Below are 19,276 nucleotides of genomic sequence, written 5' to 3' on the forward strand. Positions count from 1 at the left end.
AATTAATGACTAAAAAGAAATCTGGACCCTGTGGCTGGACCAGTTGGGAACCACAGATGTAGAGGAATATTGACTCGTCCAAGGTATTATCTGACATCATTTAAGAGCCCGAAGGCGTACAATTTTAAAGCATTATACTGCTATTTGGTATCTCTCAAGGGCACTATTTGACAAAGGCACCGTGTAGCACCTGTAAAAGATGTGTGCCATATAGCACCAAAACATGATTACAAGCCAAAGAATCACTTTGGGGTACTTTATAACACCATTTCTGTTAAGCTCCCTCATCATTACTGACATTATTAAATATTTTAGAGGCCCTTCAGTGAAAAAAATCTTTTCTTTAGTGTGCAGGTCTGTGCAGAAAACAACATTGACACTTCATATCTTGCAAAAATTGTGCAATATAAACTGACCCTTTTGTTTGTTTAGTTTCATTTATTTCACCCCTCGTCCGAGAGGGAATGTGCCCGTAATGACCGTTATTCAACAGTTTTTAAAAATAGTATGTTCCCATGGAAGTTTCAGAAGCACCCGGTCCCTGATGAGCTCCAGATGTTGTCCAGATGTGCTCTACAGTGGGCAACACTAGTAGGCTTAGACAGAAGCGCACTACCACCGCCGCCGCTATACCACTTGGAGCCAAAACCGGATTCTTACTGTAAAGACGGCGTGGTCAAATTAAATAGCCCTCCCTCTGGTGGGTGTAAAGAATTTGTTATTAGTTCTCTTCCCACGTTCTCTGCATCCATTGCGATGACTCACTGTGTTCAGAGTTTTCAGTGTGAGTCAGTTTTTCTCAGAGTGACACAGGATGCCTTTTCCACTTAACAGCAAAAAAACGCAGCTGACCACAAACTCTGTTTAACCCCCGAAGTGTTTTCAAGATTTTGTTTTATAAAAGCACAGTCCATTAACATCAGCCATTTCTGTGTATCTCAACACATTCACTCTGTTGAATGAAATATGTTGACTGAAAAGTTAAGCACTTCTCTTTATGTATCATAGTCATACACTGCCCCCCAGTGGATTTATGCAGCATTACATTCTGGTGTAGAAAATCACCTGCATGTCAGCCCATGTTTTCGACAGTAGTATCTCAGGTATGAACATTCATGTAACAATGCCCCTTTGGATGACTTATAATTATATTTTAGTTCTTTGCAAATAACATCACAATATATCCTCCTATGTACAGCTGCATATATTACACACTCTGCTGAGGCATTAACTGTGTAAATGTTAAAAGTACAGTAATGATAAAAGTAAGAAACAAAACAATTTAAAACAACCCACTTAGGACCAATATTTGTGATTTCCAGCATTCAAATATGTAAAAACTTTAACAGTACATTAAAAAGTCTTTTGAAGAATCAAGTTTCTCTGGTCCACTGCAGGATGAGCTTGATCCAACTATACTTTCTAATTCAGCCCTCGCTCTGGAGTCTGCGGTGGGAGAGCTCACTTGTTTTCTCTATCCCCATTCCACGTCAGAAAAATGTTCATCATGTTTAAAATTGCAGAGCGAGAGCCTGCATGGCACAGTGTCAGACAGACAGACAGACAGATGGACAGCTGTCTGCGGTTGGATTAATGCTTCATCCTCAAGCTGTGAACTTCCTCCTGTATGGGAAAGACATTTTTCAACAATCAATTATACCATGGTCATGATCATGATCTGAACCACAGCGTCTCTATTCTTTTCTTGTGGCGATATGCGGCAGGCGTAAATCACGAATGCATGCAAAACTCTCTGACCTGCAGTGCCTCTCGTTTGCTTCTCTCCTCCCTCAGTTCTTCTTTCACTTCCTGCATGTCTCGGCTGATCAAAAGACATAGAGACAGAGACGATGAGTTTGCTGACATGTCTAAATAGGTCAAGATGCACACTTCCTGTAAAATGAAGGTTTATTAATGTAGATTGTTGCTTTAGTTGTGGGGATAAATGAGATCGAAACAGAAATGGCCTTGATATTGATAGCTCTAATGAAACACTGAAATAGAAAATATATTTCTCTGCAATCTGCTGCTCATTTTAGCTCATTGTTTAGCCCGCAACTTTTCTGTTTTGATTCAGTCTCACCAATCTTGTAGCTCAGTTTTCAGCTGCATCAGGCCGTACTCACTATACTGGAGCATTGAGCAGCTGAAGAGCCAGATATTTCCCTCAGGATTTAGTAGATGTTAGCATCACACAAGAGTTATAATGGACTTAACTTCATCAGGTGGCCAGAAACATGACTCCAAATGAATGATAATTTTGTTCTGTAAGTGCCTCATTTGTAAATAAGTAGTTATAATAACAGCAGTTTACCATATCATCTTAAAAGGTAAAGATATGTCATCATGCGTTTACAACTTGTTGCTGATGCCCCAAGTGGCCAAAGAAAATCAGTTATTTCAAGTGCAAATCCAAACATTCAGGCCTGACGTGGCATATGCAGACACTCACAACATAGAAAAATGCACCGGACTACACTGGGTATCACTGTGAGAAATGAACGATTGTTTTACAAATACCTTGCCTAAACATATAAAGCATTGTGCCTTGACCAGCTACAAAATCAGATGATACATTTATAAGGGTCTCTAGCTTGATTAACATCAGCAGACTGTCTGTTCCAGACATTAGAAATAGTGCGCTTCAGCAGTGCAGAGAGGACATTAGGTTTGTGTTTTGGGTCATGTGGCATCTCAGAAGCTTTATTAAGGCACAAAAACAGAAGATTGACATCTCCAGACTGAATCACAAATCCTAATCGAGCAAATAAAATGTGAGCTTGCAGACTCGTCTGGTTCCCAGGCAACCAAAACAGGGTACAAGAGGCTAAGATTGGATTCATTTTGTTTTTTCAATAAGATAAAATTACAGTTCATCTCCAAAATGTTAAAATATGTTTGGAAATAGGACACCTAGAACATATCAGCATGTATAAATGGATGTCCTCACGAAACATTGACATGAGCAAATAGCTACGTCCATACCTTTTTATGTAAAAGCCCTTAAGGCCCTGCAGAGTGCACACATCATCACAGGTGTTTTGGTTACTCTTGATTAGAGTAACTGATTAGACCTTAGTAGAGCTTTGTTCAGCCCCAACGAAACGTGTATTTAAATGGGAACGATGGTGCATTGAAAACCCTGTTGTGTTACACAAGCACACTGCCTTTTAATATAACAGGGTTAAATTGAATTCAGAAGGGCTTCACATGAAGTAGAACCAAAACTGTATGTAGAATGAGTGAAGATTTACTATAATTCATTTTATACACGTCTCTGCCGATTGGGTAACACCTCTATCACACACGAGAGGAAATGTACCTCAAAGCCAGTTGCACACCGTTTTGAGGAAATATGTCGTTCAACCTAGAAACTCTAGCAAAACGATGCACACTGTTTTAAGGTTGAACATGCTGTAATGAGGATTACATGCTGTTCCAAAACTCTACGGGCCAATAAGAATGTAATGGTACGTTCACACGTGCAAATTAGCATTAGCGAATATTCGCCTCCCATTCACTTGCATTTCATGCGAGGGAAGGGGCGAATAAAACATTAGCTTTCGATTGACAAAGCAAATTGGCATCTTCACATTGCGTGGGGCCCAACTTTGGTGACCTTTGACCAGTGACATTGCAGCCTCAACCAATAGCAAAGAAGTCTGTGTGGATGATCCCACTTGACTGTCACTGGCTGAAGGTTCAGAGAGAGCCAAGATGGAGGAGACATTAATTGTTGACGTGTCTAACCAGACAGTATTGTATGATATTGGTCAGCAAAATTACAAACTGCTCCACATTAGAGAGACAGGCATGGAGTGTAAAAATGGTGAATGTACCAATAACATCATATTGTGGGGTATTCATGAGCAAGCTAGCTACCATTCATTTGTTAGTTAGCAAGCGTGTGAGTCACATCTGGCACTGCCCACATTCAGTACGACTATCAGCTCAGCATGTGATGGTCACTGGCCTGCACTCACTCATGTGTGACCGTACCTTTGGTTGTGACACAACGGCACTAACAAGAAAGTAAGGGGGAAGTCACTCAGGCCCGATAAGCTTTTTCAAAATACATGAGCCTGTGGATTCACTTTAAAAGCTCCTCTGGTTGTAATCACATGTTGACTCTCTGAATAGCCTCAGAAGTTCAGTTGCCAGTGAATCATACGTCTACAACTTCACACAGCACGGCTCATGTTTAGCAATCAAGCCTCTGTGATGTGTCGTATCAAAGCAAATCAAAGAGATGCAAAAGATGTAACACAGTTTTTTTCTGGATGGAGCACTTATGTTTGGTACACAGTTTGTATTTCTGTCTTAGGTTTGATTAGTCACTTCCTGTGTGTGTGCTGGGGACCACAAACAACACCCAGAATTTATTTAGGATAGAGGGTCTGTCTACACGTCCTCCATAAGAGTTCAAAAGGACAAGACAGTTTTATTCATACTGTTAATGTTCTCAAATGCTCACTTTAAAAATGAGTAATACTCACTCGTGTCTTGTCTGTAGCAGCTCCAGAGCCATCCTCAGCTCTTTGATCTCAGCTTGCAGGCTTTCCATAGTTGCTTCTCCTTTATGGGTCACAGTCCTGCCATCCACAACTACTTTGGGTGGTGTTGGTCGAACTGGAGGTGGTGTTTTGGGCTGAGGATCAGGCCTTGCAGGTGATGGCAGAAGATTTTCTGTACCCTGCAATAAATCGGGAGGTTTTGCATGACGTTGCACAGACCTTTAATATCTTGTATGTTTTTTTTTTAATTGAATAAACAACACTGTGCTGTGTTGTATCTAGAAAGTCGATGTCACAAACCTTTTGCAGTCCAGGTAATTTCTCTGTCTGGAACTTTTTTGGCGATAGTTCTGGTTCTTTCTGGTCAGTGGCGCCCTGGGCCTGCAAAGGAGCATAAGACATACCTTAATGGCAATTATCGCTAAAAGACTTGGACGGTATCACAGAACTACAGTATACCTGGGTATTTAGAAATCCCAAAGCTTATGATTTTTAGTACGGTCAAAAATATAGGTGCCGATGTCTCTATGAAACTCATTGTGTAGTGCACATCAGGTGCCACCAGAAGTCAATCTCTGGTCTTTGCTGGTGGAACAGGCAGGTGCTGACTGACACTAAGCGGTGGCAATAACGTCACAGGACTGTAAACAGCCACTCAGCAACAGCAGAGAAAGAGAAGGAGGAAAAAACAGCATATCTTCACATCTGCCTCTGTGAATTAAAGGTTTATTTTGATCAAATCAGAGTTGGTGATCGTTGGAACAGAGGACTTAAGCCCCGTTTCCACCAAACACTTTCAGGACGGTACCTTTGGAACCAACAGTAACCCTTCAGACATGGTACCTAGACCTTAGTGTTTCCACTGCAAACACTACTCTTTCATGTGGGCGGTGTTGTTGTCACTCACTGCTCCGTCCAGCACTCACTGTGTTTCCTCCTTTTTCAGTCTGCACGTTGTTTATTGTCCACAGAACGAGGTTACACACCGACATTTTCATAACAAAATAAATCAGGCTGCAGTGAGAGTCTCTCTCCATGGGATATTTAAATATAGTAGGTTTGTGCATTTAGTCCTTCTCAGGCAAGCTCAGGGGTTTAGTGTTGCCGGAGCCCACAGCTTTTTGTAGAGATTCACTCATTAGTAAAAGTGTATGTCATCGAAGAGAGACAATAAAAACGAAAGTTATAGTCAAAGTTGTTGCATCAAAATTTAAGGTGTGCTGATGGATTCACGTCGTCAACTCATGCATTGAGTAACATTAGAAGTAAATGTTCCACCTTAAAAGTCGCCAGCAGTTGACACAGTGAATTAAGTTATTTTTTCTCAGACTCCAGCTGCTGTGAGAGGCAGCAAAACATCCTTTTATTTTATAGTTACAGTTTACTAATAAAACTCTCCACTGTATGAACAGTGGTTACATGAGCCTCAAAACCAGCCACAACTCAGCCCTGAGCAGAGTGACCGTCCGCTATTGACCAATCAACAGACTGCAGTGTTCACAGCTCCACCTTTTAGTACCAGATCTGTGTGCTAGGTACTCCAACAGAGTGGGGACCAAAATGGGGACAGTAAGGAACGTTTCCATTGGTACCATCCACAACTTTTCACAGCGTACCGAACTGAACTGCACCGTACTGGACTGCTTGGTGGAAATGGGGCTTCATTAACTAGATGATTCACAAGACTAACTAAGATGGTTTTGTTGAGTTTTATTTTGTCTTTGTGTGGTTTTAGTGAAGTGTTTTTCACAATAGTTAATGAGGCAGTGAAGCTAACATTAATCTTGGTTTGGTGAAAGGGAGAAATGTTATATCAGAAGGTGTACGGTTGTATTTCTTTGTTTATAAGAACCGTAAGTGTAAGAATGTTAACTTTCTTGTCATTATGTGAGCTTATATTGTTTGTTTATTACACTGAAAAAGCTAAGAGAGTGGGGGTAGCATAGCCTCACTAATAAATACCATATTTATATACCAAGTATCCCAGGGAAGTTTCAGGAAGCTATGAAAAAATATATACCGCCCAAGCCTAATTGCTAATAATCATCCCTCACAGCCTGCCTTAAATACTTTCCTTCTCCAACTATACAAACTTAACATCTGGCTCTGTCTTCTGGGGCAGCCAAGTACAAACCATAAAAGGAGACTTTTGGGAATGAATTCTTTCATTTCCCAGAATGACTTTTCATAAACCCCTAGAGATCAGGCCCAAACTTGTTGCTTCCAGTGTAAAAATGGCCTTTGGGGCAGCTCATGAAAACTTGGGACGTGTCTATCACTAGGGCCTCTTCTCTTGCACAAACACATCTTGTGGCTACATTGCTGTATGATCTACTGAAAGTGCAAGTGCAGACATTGTTATCTCTCTCTTACAGTGATTTCTGTGCTGAACCTTTGTGCAAAATGGTTGAAGAAAAGCTCCTTCTCTAGCATTTACTACTCGTGGCATTGGCATTGGAAATTATACTCAGTTATTGAAGTTGTGCTTGCAATAAGTTGACACAGAAATATGTCACCACAGAGAAAAAAGAACCACAAAATGTGTTCAGTTCCATTTGAATAAAGTAAGTGCCTTTACCTTGCAAGTATGCACAAGATAAAGTAGGGAGTTGTCTCATTGCTGCAGTGATAATCTTAAGTTGCAAAGGTCATCTACAGAAATGACGGTTAGCAACACCAATGTGGTTTAGCTGGTTGTCGGCAGTTCCTTCCTCACTCAGGCTTTTATTGTGTAACTCCTCACCTCTATATTGTTTATACCTCAGGCAAAAGTTGCCAAATTAAAAGTGATAAATCAATATTAGTCTTTCACTAATGTGAACATACTTGTGTTGCTGAAACGAGGCCTGATGGCGGTCTCCTCTGCGGCGGTTTGGCTCTGTTTGCTGTAGGATGGCACAGCTTCTCCGTCTGCACATCTACTCCGTCAAAGCTGTTGGTTTCTTTCTCCTCCGCTTGTTTTGGGGCAACAGGAGCCACATCACCATTGGTTCTGGTGAAAATAAGAGTTTAATGTTAAAAGATTTAATTTTTGTTGACTTGTTATTGAAGTAAATGAAAAGTGGGGAACATAAGGGGGGAAGTTCTCTCAAGAATTCTCTCTTGGTGGAAGAAAAGTGGTGCATAGGCTGCAGTTCACGTTTTCAAAAGTGGAAAAAAACACTTTGAATGCGGTTTCCAATTTCCTAAACTCAACTGGGTGCAGGTGCAAAGCATGGCAGCTGAAGGCTTGAAGTCTCTCTGTATGTCTTAGTTTGTACTGGCACATGTTTCACTTTCACAGCGTATATGCAGTTATGGCAGATCCCCAGAGTCGCAGCTCAACATCAGTAACCTTTTATGCATTGTTTAAATCCGATATGAGGTTTATAAATAATCAGCCTTGAGGTAAAGGCCTCGAAGATTGAGCTTTTAAAAAACATTAAGAGGGAAGCTGGATAGTTGTCCTGTTAAGAGCTATTTACTTGGAAACAATTTTCAGAAAAAAGCTTGCTCTCCATTAGCAGCCCCCTCAAGACAGGGCTGTTTTTGTTTTCCCCATTTTGTGTGAGTGTGTGTGCCTATTTGTGTGTGTGTGCTCAGGAAACAGGAAATGGGCTGCTCTCGTCTGTTTAGGCCCGATCTGACTCATCCCAGAGTTTCCACTGAGCTGCTAAAGGTCGGGCATCCTGGCATTCTTCTTTAAGGACACCATGGCAACCGGTGGCAGCAACCAAAACCTTTAACATCTAAAGGCTCCGCTCCTGGTGCCAGACCAAAGAGGAGAAAGTGTTCCTGACATTTCCTAAAGTCCTTTTTCTTTAGAAAGGTTGCAAATGAATCACTATTCAAGTCTCTGACTTGGAAGACATATTCCCCTGGTAAGTCTTTGGTGGCTTTGCATGGAGATTAGTCGTGAGGCACGACATCAGAGGTGCTTTGGCATCACTCACTTGGGTAAAACCTTGGTGGGTTTGTCTTTGACTGGAGGCGGGATGGGCTTGTTGAGTGTTGGCAACTTGACTTTGGTTGGCGGGTTGCTTCTCAGGTCCTTAACCTCTGGTTTATCATCTGTAAAGCAAATTCAGCATGTTACTCCACAACAGTATTTATCTTTCCAAAGGAGTGTTATATAATAATGTTCTGATTTATGATAAAAGTGAATGCTGTTTGTACCTTTTGTCTTTGCTGGACCACCTTTCTCCATCGCTGAGACTTCCGTCTTTACTGAAAAAGCAGCAGTGAGTGAACTGTTACCACAAAGTTGCATTTGATGTGTAAATAGCACAGCTGCACTTTGGACAAAATATAAAGTAGTAGTATTTTTTATTTTCTATTTAACCGTTATTTAACCAGGAAGCCTCGTGGAAATTGAAAATCTCTTTTACAAGAGAGATCCGGCCAAGGGAGCAGCCAATTACAAGGCAACAAATAAAAATACAAATAAAATCATCAGTGGATATAAGTGTTTCTAATTTTAGATCTTTTTGAAGATTGTTCCATCTCCAAGGATCTGTTAAAACCCGGGGTACATTTAAAAGCAACCACTTGGAGGAGCGTAGCTGGTAACTACCCGAGCTGACAAACAGAAGGTGCAGAAGTAGGCTGGACGTTTGCCCAATATTGCTTTATTCATTTATTTTATTTGCTGCACACAGAAAGCAGTGGCATCCCATGGAGTGCTGCAGGGATGACATTTTTTGTAGGTTGACGCGGAAGTTAGTGTCGCTCTGGTTCCCTCACCAAAAAGCCAATGATTTCCTCTCGATTTTGGACTCACAGAAAATAAACTCTGTGGCAAAGAAGAGTTTATGTTATGTGAAACTACGTCACCCTCGCATGACTTAACATTGCCACCACAACAAGGGTGTAAAGCCATGTTTGATGTGATGATTACGTTCTGTAGTCTCATTTGGCAACTTGTTAGCAACCACCTTTTAAAGACGCTTTAAAGCTTCAGAATTCTTGAGTGAGGTATTTACTGATGTATTTTATGTCATAGAACAAAACGGGAAAGTCTCTTAAGTTTGTGTCAACCACAGACCTTATTTCAAGCATCTAACCATTCAAAAAACCCAATGACTCCAAGATGAGGTGCGAAAATGTTAACTCGTTTCCGGATTTTGGTGCTCACTTTTGCACCATCAGGCAAATATTGTCACTTTGAGTCCATCGGCCAGCTTAAAAAATGTTTCCCTAAGCATCTACTTTGAAGGTGCTCTCAATCTGCAGGGTCCCAGCTGTCATTGTGTGTAACAACATGAATATAGAGCAGGCTGTTGCTAAAATAGAGCATGCACACTCAGCAAATCTGCCTTGGATAAATACAACATAGCTTTCGCACCTAATGCAGGTGTAGCGTCTCCTGTAATATATGTAAGCACTGGAACACACTACTCATTCTCCTTCTATAGACATCAACACTAGTGTTAATGTAGTATTGTCTTCATTGTCATGAGTGAACTATAACGCAGCTGATGTATTATAGCAGTCAAAGAATTGTATTTGTTTACCCCAGAAAAGTGGCGGAGAAAAAATACGACTAGTCTTTTAATTAAGTCGTTATCTATTTCATAAGCAGTTGTATGGGAAGGCAAAGATGTGCACATCACTGGAGCAGACCCAGTCACAGCTGTATCCAGCAGCACTGCAGCTCCCAGGGGTCTCAACAAGTTCAGCAGGGACAGTCACTCTGCCTCAGCTCATAGAAAATAAAAGAAAGACAGCCCTCGAGAGGACTCTGCTGTGGAGACTGCAAGAATAGATGCTTGAATTATAATCCTCAGTGAACTGAAGTTAATGTGAGAGACTCCTGTTTGCCATGCAAGTCAAGTGTTTATCTCAAACACAGGAGGCTGAGGGACCTGGTTACAGCTCTGCTGAATAAATATAAACACAAATCTGAGACGTAAAACTGCTCTAATGCACAGCACCAAAACAAGCACAATACTTTGCATAACACTCAGACCCAGAGATGAGTAATGGACACAGGAAGCCTACCTTGAGTGTTCAAAGCATTGTGCAACATTCCCTCTCAGCCAAACCATCCACACAGCAGTAGTAGCTCAAGTGCTGCTTCTTGTGCTGGTTGTGAAAATCCCTGTGACAGAGCTCTCCTCCACCTCCCCCCCCTCCACCCCCTTGTTTCCTCCAAGACTCCTGAACTGTGTCACATGACCAGTCTAACCATCCCCCATCTCACTATAGTCTGAGACTTCCTGTGAAATTCTTCTGTGTGATAGTGTGGAAAAAAAAACACACGCTGTAATGACTTTAATGTGGTGGCAGCACAAATCATGAGACTATGTTGATGTTCGGTTAGTTCAGGTGACATCTGTGAAAAGCTGAGCATGTTGTACAAGACTGTTTCACTGACAGCAGATGTTTTGATAAGCATGAGTTAGACATCTAAATTTGTATTGTAATCTGAATTTGATAGTAAAAAAAAATTTGCAGAATTTGCAAGTTCGGTGACCCGCAACACTCCTCAGCTGAAACTTGACAGGAAGCCACATCCTGCTTTGTGTCTTGCAGATTTAACCTCTGCATCTTCTTGTTATACATGCTATTAATGTTCCTTCACTCTTTTTTTATCACCAAATTTAAAAAAAGTAACATACTGGCTGCAATAACTGAGAATATATAAATAATTACAACAACAATTTGTTATTGTGGGTCATATCTCCATTTACGCAGTATAGTAAGATTTTATTAATTTTTTTTTTTTTTAGTGGATCAAATTCTTTTTAAATTAAAACTGTGGGCTCGACGATACTGTCTATCTGGTTTGAATAAAAACAGCATTGTGTTTTCAACGGTTCAGTTTTTCTGTGAGAATTCTCTGAGAGGCAGCACCTGATGTATGGTGAGTTTACTCATCGTGCACTGCAGGACAGAGAACTTCTGCCGACCTAACATGGTGACTGGGTGAATACTTGTAGTCATAACATCTGAACGGGCAATATCACAGACAGCTTGCTTTCTTAGTCACAGACATGTTGGCGCAACTCTTGAGTTCGGATCATCCGCATGTTGGGTGAAAATCGTCTCCTATTTAATTTTTTTTTTGCGTTTGCATAATTTTGTTTTCGGCACAACTTGCAGGTATACATTAACCAATACCTGCTGTCAGTATCACAGCACATGTCGATATCAGGACAATGACACACAGTCAAATAATTTGAGAAAATTTTAAACAAAATTGTCTGTCCGTCTCTCAATAACATCATATCTCATAAAATACAGCTCTACTGTCATGTCAAAGACAGTAACACACATAAAGAAGGGGCACTACATATACACCTGCACCTTTTGATCATTCCTCAACCCTGACTGTCCCTATCCCAACGGCTCTTTCTCTAAATTCTACTATAAAAGTTCTCAAACGTGCACTATAGGGTAAAAATAAAGACAAAAAATATAGATAGAAATTAATTTTCTAGCTAAATTGAGTGTCTTAAGCACAATGTAACCTGCCCCCTTAATCCTAGCAACAGAGAGCTCCACAGATAAAATCTCTATTAAAGAGTGTTTCCACTGCGAAAAGAAAGACAGTGTGGTTGCTTCCACATAACATCTTTTAGCAGCACTGCATGCTTATAAACATTGCTGCCTTTGAGTGTGATTAAAGTTCTGCCCTGAATCATCATTAAGTAGCGTACATGCTGGAGAGCAGTCAATCTTTACACCCATAATCTCAGATAGACATTATTAGTTATTTGCTCCCAGGACCTTTTAACTGATGGACACTCCCACATGATATGTAAGAAAGTCCCCAACTGATTCAAATCACACAAGGTACAGTTTGGAGAAGTAGATATACTCATCATGTAACGCCGCTCTGGTGTCAAATAAGCTTGAAATATTTAAATATTTAATATAAATATTATTTATGATTAAAGTTTTGTAAGGAATGGGAAACATAAAACGTAGTCTTTTCTCACATGTAATGAAGAATAAACAGGGTGTAAAAACTAGGCCAAACTCAGTGGATTCCACACTAGTCATTATGAAAGTTCATTTTCAAACTGTTACATGTCATTGACTAGATGCAGTGGTGAGAGAAGTACTCAGATCTTCTACTAAAATATTATTAGCAATACAACAGTGTGGAAATATTCTGTCACAAATAAAAGTCTTAAAAAATCAATAAAGTAAAAATACATATGTATTATGTTAATCAAAGTGTACTTAAAATAAAAGCGCTCATGCAGAATGACCCATTGATGTGTCAGCATTACTTTAATGTAGCTTCTGGTGGAAGTGGGGTTAATTGTAACTACTAAATAGGGCTGCAACAATTAGTTGACTAATTGATGACTAATCGACTATTAAAATAATCGGTGACTATTTTAGTAGTCTACTAATCGGAGTCATTTTTCATATAAAAGTACCCCAAAATACTCTAATTGCAGCTTCTTAAGTTCAAATATTGGCAGCTTTACACACTCTCCCGTGACGGTGAACTAAAACCCTTTGGCGTGAGTACGAAACAAGACATTAGATGACATGATTTTGGAGTTTGAGAGAGACAGACCGATATTTTTCAACATTTTAACAAATTTTTTGATAAAATGACTAGTTGACTAATCGAAGAAATAATCGACAGATTAGTCGACAATGAAAATAATCGTTAGTTGCAGCCCTACTACTAAATATCAGGGGTGGGAATCACCAGAGGATCCACGATACAATATTATCATTATACTTAAGTCACGATACAATATTATTGCGATTTTAAATTTGTTGTGAAATGTTGCGATAAAATCTATTGGGATTTATTACCTTTTTTTTTAAACTGTAAATTATATCACTGAAGGGAAACTTTGTCAACATCTGTTTTATCTAATAAGATAAAGTTTTAACTTAGTTCATCTCAATTTAGTTCACCATTCACCAGTTTTTTGCAGTAAAATGTATGTAGTGGACTGAAAGAGCAATTGATTAAATTATTCTAGTAGGCTACTTAAAGTATAACTTGTATTTGCCATATTAATTATTTATATAAAAATATATAAAAAATTGAAAATATATAAAAAATTGATATTGCCACACAAAAATATCGCGATACTATGCTGTATCTATTTTTCCCCCAGCTGAATCTATAATAAGTCGTCATATTTTGTTTGTTGATAATATTTTGTAATAATAAGTTGAATCTGCAGAGTAACTAAAGCTGTTAAAGTACAATATTGGCCCCTAAGTTGGAGCACAGATATAAAGTAGCATAAAATGGAATAACTCAAGTACTAAGACGTCAGAACTGTTATGCAAGTGCATTTGATGAAAATGGCACTAACATAAGTATCATTAACCAACGGTGTGAACTGACACACTGAATTATACTGAAACAGCTTCAAGTTGCTTCAGCAGAAGTAATGACATTGATCAGGGGACCATTTTGGCTGCTTTTACACCACATGCTGAAAATGACCCAACCAACATTGCAGCCAATTTCTCCAGCTGCTAACAAAAAAGTATCCATCGCGGTCCAAACTGTCAACACACTGCCAGGCTGAACACAACAGCAGCCACAAGCCATGAGTCACAAGAGAAGCTCTAAAACATGAAGTCTAGCTCAAATGTCAAACAGCGCTTGTTCCTGTGCTGCTGTGTCTGATCTGTTCTGAACGTGCTGTTCTCTTACCTGAGAGTTTCTTCCTAATGGTCCGTGCAGGCGGTTGGCTTGCGGTCCCAGACTAGAGGAGGAGAAATGGAAAACTCAACAGGTTGGCAAGTACGTCCCCTTGTGAATTAAAGGCATCTCAATTATACACACTCTTTCCACTCAGGGAATTTTCAGTGAGTAATTCCAAAACAGAGGATGTTAAAGAGGATCCTGACTCACTGCACGCGGGCTGCTAAAGTAACACAGATACCAGCCAGCTACAGATAAAGTGGCAGTGTTTACTTTGCATTTTAAAATAATAAAAAGTATAGAAGATATTAATTACTATAAAGCACGTCCATGGTTTCATGGCAGCAAAATGCAGTTGTCAGATCTTGAATATGGAGAAGTTGCAGTCCAACAAGGATATTCTTGAGACTGTGTGTTAGTCCACTCACTTGCAGGCCGTCCATTGGTGGTATCACCATGACAAAGTTATCAGGAAAGAAGCCACAGCATCCGTTTAGCTCTCCCTCCCACCAGCCTTCATCTTCTGTTTCCTTCAGATGGAGATTAAAGAGTCACATTCAAACATGCCAGTGTCCTCTGGGACGCCAAATTGCTGCACAAGAGGTTACCTAACGGTCAAGCAAGACGTGACTGCCTTATTATCAATCTCGGAAATCTTTTTTTTTCCTCTTCTATGATACAATATAATTTGGCCAACTGCCACATGTACGTCACTAAAACACGGCGTCACCTTGCACACATGATTTCCTTGAAAGTGACACAACTGGTTTGGCTGGAAGAACACCATAATACACCTGCAACCACTTTGTGAGAGAAGCAACTGCACCCGAAGGAGTCTTTTAAAAGCATTATGTCATGGGAAAACATGTTGGAAACCATGCCAGAAAAATAACAATAAAATGTGCTCAGACCTTGTTCAGTATCACAACAACGTCTCCTTTTTTCAGATCCAGCTCATCTGCTGCTTTGGCCGTGTAGTCAAACATGACTTGGCAGCACTCGGCCACTGAGGAGACATAGTTTCAGAGATAAGAGGGTTACTAACCTTATAGAAACTGAGTATTACAGAACAGTGTGACGGGATTAAGAGGTTTCAACAATGATGACTCATCTTATCAGCCTTGTATACACCCTTTACAATACTAAGTCAAAGACTAATCGGATGGAGGTTGTGACGAACTGGAGATAAAGGCTGTAAACCTTGATCCCTGTGGGATATTTCACTCTGATGTAATCCTTTGTGAAGTGATTAATCAAGCCACATTACTGTAAGTATTTAAAGTAAACTCCACCCATGAACCTTTCAGGTAAAATTACAGGAATAACTGCATATCTGGGTATAAATAAACCCGTCTAGTTGCCTTTGAAATGCTGTTCAAAAAGCCAAAGTGTCAAATGACTCAAGCGTTCAGTCCATAAATGTGCAAACAGTTTGAGAAGTAACAAAGCTTTATAGCAGGTTGTTATATGACTTACCGTTTTTTGCTTTGTTCCTCACACTTGCCCTTTGAGATATCTTTTTGAGGACAGAAAGTACATTAAGTCAAAGGTCAACAATTCGTAGGTTTCAGAAACGTTATTTATGCGTGACGTACCTCCTTGTTGAAGACTGCGTCAGTCAGCTTGGGTCTTGCCTTGCTCTCGTTGTACTTGCCTTCTGTAAAAGCAGTAAAAGACTGTTATCGACAACTGTTTTTTTAAGAATAAATGAACAGAAAAAGGATTTGGCTTCACCGACCTTTAGGCGAAACAAAAATTTCTTTGACGAAATTTGACGGAAATGCTCCCACTTTGCCATATTTCACCCCCATCCACCATCCATCTTCAATCTGTCATGTAGATTATGTCAAGGAGAGATGGCAAAAAAGTATGTGAGAAAACATTTAAGAGAAAAAGTACAGACACACTGTGCTTATTAACACTCAAGCTAAAACATTTAACACCCAGTATACATTCCAGAGATTACAATTAATCTGTTTCAGATCTGTGATCACATGTTGGCATGAACGTCTGCGAGAACTCTCAGAACTAGTCAGATCAGTTCACAAGCTGTAATATGTCTGGGACACATGCTTTGTCAGCCTGGCAGCGTGATATAAAGAGAGAGAAAGACCCGAACAATCAATGAATACCTTATGAAAAAGAATCTTTGTTTACCGAGGGCAGACTGGCAGAGCAAACATTTAACCAACGCCCAGATTTACATACAATACTAAGGTTTTGGCTACTGAGCAGCTTTATCAGCCAGCAGGAAGACGTCTGAACAGTAGGGTATCACAGCTCGTTTGCAGAGTGTCACTGTTTGGTAAGAGGGGACTCTACCTCTCTGATGATCTCTATCGTCTCCCCAACAACCAGACTCAGCTCATCTTCATTCATGGCGCTGTAGGCGTACGCCACCTCGCATTTCCTCGTCTGTTTCATCCTCTTTGCTGGAAAGACAAAGAATCACCACATCAACACTCAGATGTAAAGTTTATAATCTACTTTGAGAAGCCAGAGCTCAGTAGTAGTGTGTTTAGCTTGATACGGAGGCAGAAGTGGTCAAGTCTCAACAGGATAGTGCTGACACTGCAAAGCACTTGACGCTTCTAACAAGTCTAAACCCTCAAAGACGCAGTTTGTTTTTATCCGCTCCCTTTTCATACATTGTAATTAGGATTTGTGCAGTGAGGATGTGGTAAACATACATTTACAGTCGGCTCGCTCGCTGCACTGTCTTGCTGAGTGCATGCACCACACCAGCCTCAACGTTTAACACTTCTGTTTTCAGACCAAGAGAGTGAAAATAAAAAAAAACTACCTGTTTTGAATGTCAAATATTTTCATGGTTTATTTTGAGTCAGCTCAAGCTGCAAGCTGAGAAAAGGGCCACATGTTGCAATATGTGCAGATGTTTCAACAGGATGATCATTCTTTCTATCTGCTTGACTGACATAATGTGCCTCATACAGCGCCAGAGGGCAATTACCTCGGGATCTTTTACACATACAAATTTAAATAGTGTAATTATATGCAAATAAGGAGCGTCAATCCAAATTGAGGTATGGACCATTTGAAGTAATTGGTACCATTTCCCAAGAAACTGATATGAATCAAAAGTTCACTCCATTGTGGGTAAGGGTTAGGGTTACAGTTAGGTTGTTGTGTTTTTGTAATGTTAATTTGTTTTGAATAATTGGCTGATATATTGGATCCAAAATGCTACAATAATGCTGCAATAATAAAACAACATTTACAGGACTTGACAGAATGCCAAAATGAAATCTTACACATGCTATTTGGCTATTTTCTGCTCCCGAGGCTGATAACAGAGAAGAAAAGAGTGCTGAGACTTTATACTTAGCATCGTACTTTTTCTAATGCTCCGTGGTTCCCTATTGCTGTCTCCCATCAGATAGACCGGCACCTCCTGTGATGAAAAGCCAAAACGAGGCATATTTTAGCACACGTGGATGAACATAAACACACAGTACAGTAAGAGCACACTGCTTTGGGCTATAAAGCGTTAGCAGACCTTGACAAAGTTGGCAGGGAAGATGCCTCTCTTTCCCCTCAGCTCCCCCTCCAGCCATCCCTCCTCGCTGGCTTTGGTGACGTTTTTGACCACATCCCCCATCCTCACTGTGATCTCATCTCCCATGGTGCCCTCGAAGTCGATCAGCACCAGCACCTCTGCAGTGGCGATGTAAATGGGGCAGAAAATTAAATTCTTTGCACAAAGGCTGGAGTGTTTGCAAGTGATGTGTCCTGACATTTCAAAACCAAGACAAACCTCTACGTTGTGGAGGCTGTGCCCTGTGCGAATGTACAGTACAGTATGACAGATAAACCATACAGTTTTATTCTGTCCTTAATCATTTCTTACAAGTGGAGAAATATGTTTTTTAAGTCAGTGTTGTCCTGCAGTGTTTCAAGAGCTTAACAGAGGGGAAAAATCAACAAATGTACAGAAAAGTATAGAAATAGATCTCTGGGTACATAGAAAAAATAAGATTACCCTCATGTTTCAGCAAACGCAAATGCACATTAATGCTAAGTCATGCAATGGTATCCACATACCATTGCTTTACTTTCAAATGCATGCCACATTAAAATACTTAAAATCAAATAAATAGCATTTTGGGAAGACACATAACAACTCAATCTTTTCGATATTTTACCTTTACACTTTGTTTTACCATCAAATCTCCAGAATCTCAGCAAACAGACAACCAAGAGCATTTTTTTTTTAAATTCCACCAGTGTACAAGAAACAGCAATAACACCGACTCACCCATGGTGTCTTTCTGTCTTTCTCCCTCAGATTTGATGTAATTCCTTCACAAAGCAGCAACAAACTCCCGAGCAGAAAGAGAACTGAAAGAGTGTGGTTGTGTTGTCTAAGACTGAGCGAGATATGGCAGCCAAGGCCCTTCTTCCTACTTGTCAAACATTAACATTGGGCAACTTTTCCTGAGGCTAGTCACGGCAAGTCGACAGCAAGGAGTAGGATGGGTCATACAGTGGAGAGAGAGAGAGAGGAGGAGAGACGAGGAGAGAGGGGAGGGAATGGGGGAGAAGAACAGGTAAGACAGGTTTATAGTGAAAGAACAAAGCATGTAATGAGTAAGACTTGACCTGACGACGTAGCTTATCACAAAAATAATAAAAGATAAAAGTCAGCATTCACAAGCACAACAATGATATTAAACCCAGATCTGCTGCGCTCTGTCATACACATTGATACTGTGTGGTGTGAAACAACTACAGACTGAAAAATTCAAACACAGTACCTTGTGTGTGTTTGTTGGGAGGAATTTGTTTGTGTGTGTTGGTGTGTGTGCACGCATGTGTGTGTGTGTGTGTAATGTTGTTTCTGTACACCCCTTGAGGCAGAGTGGCTGGCCAGTTACAGAAAGCAGAACCAGGGAGTGCAAGACTGAATTTCACAAACCAAAATAACACGTGGCCAAAAACAGTAACAACATCCGTTTTTATTTTTTATTTTATTTTTTACATAGAGACAGAAGTTGTTGTAGGGGAGACTGACTGTGGTTGTAACAGCACCACTCTCACCATGAAGGAATGAACTAAGTGTCCTGTACCAAATGTTCTTGTATGAACCTTCATACATAGCTGTGTGAAGAAGTGTGCAGATGTTACC

The 19,276-nt window shown here is 40.2% G+C and overlaps 1 protein-coding gene across 1 annotated transcript; it reads right to left on the reverse strand.

Annotated features, from left to right (window-relative positions):
• Positions 1 to 424: 424 nt before the first annotated feature.
• On the reverse strand, positions 425 to 18,572 carry sh3d21 (SH3 domain containing 21). The gene is made up of 17 exons (XM_033641520.2): positions 18,407 to 18,572; positions 17,648 to 17,805; positions 17,485 to 17,542; positions 16,453 to 16,562; positions 15,869 to 15,959; positions 15,726 to 15,787; positions 15,607 to 15,646; positions 15,042 to 15,136; positions 14,559 to 14,660; positions 14,140 to 14,191; positions 8,670 to 8,720; positions 8,447 to 8,564; positions 7,341 to 7,506; positions 4,815 to 4,895; positions 4,497 to 4,693; positions 1,759 to 1,822; positions 425 to 1,623 (listed from the first exon to the last, which is right to left on the reverse strand). The coding sequence occupies exons 1-17, from the start codon at positions 18,408 to 18,410 to the stop codon at positions 1,591 to 1,593; spliced, it is 1,482 nt and encodes a 493-aa protein (XP_033497411.1). The 5' UTR covers positions 18,411 to 18,572; the 3' UTR covers positions 425 to 1,590.
• Positions 18,573 to 19,276: the final 704 nt, after the last annotated feature.

Source organism: Epinephelus lanceolatus, chromosome 10 (assembly GCF_041903045.1).
Source record: "Epinephelus lanceolatus isolate andai-2023 chromosome 10, ASM4190304v1, whole genome shotgun sequence".
NCBI lineage: Eukaryota > Metazoa > Chordata > Actinopteri > Perciformes > Serranidae > Epinephelus > Epinephelus lanceolatus.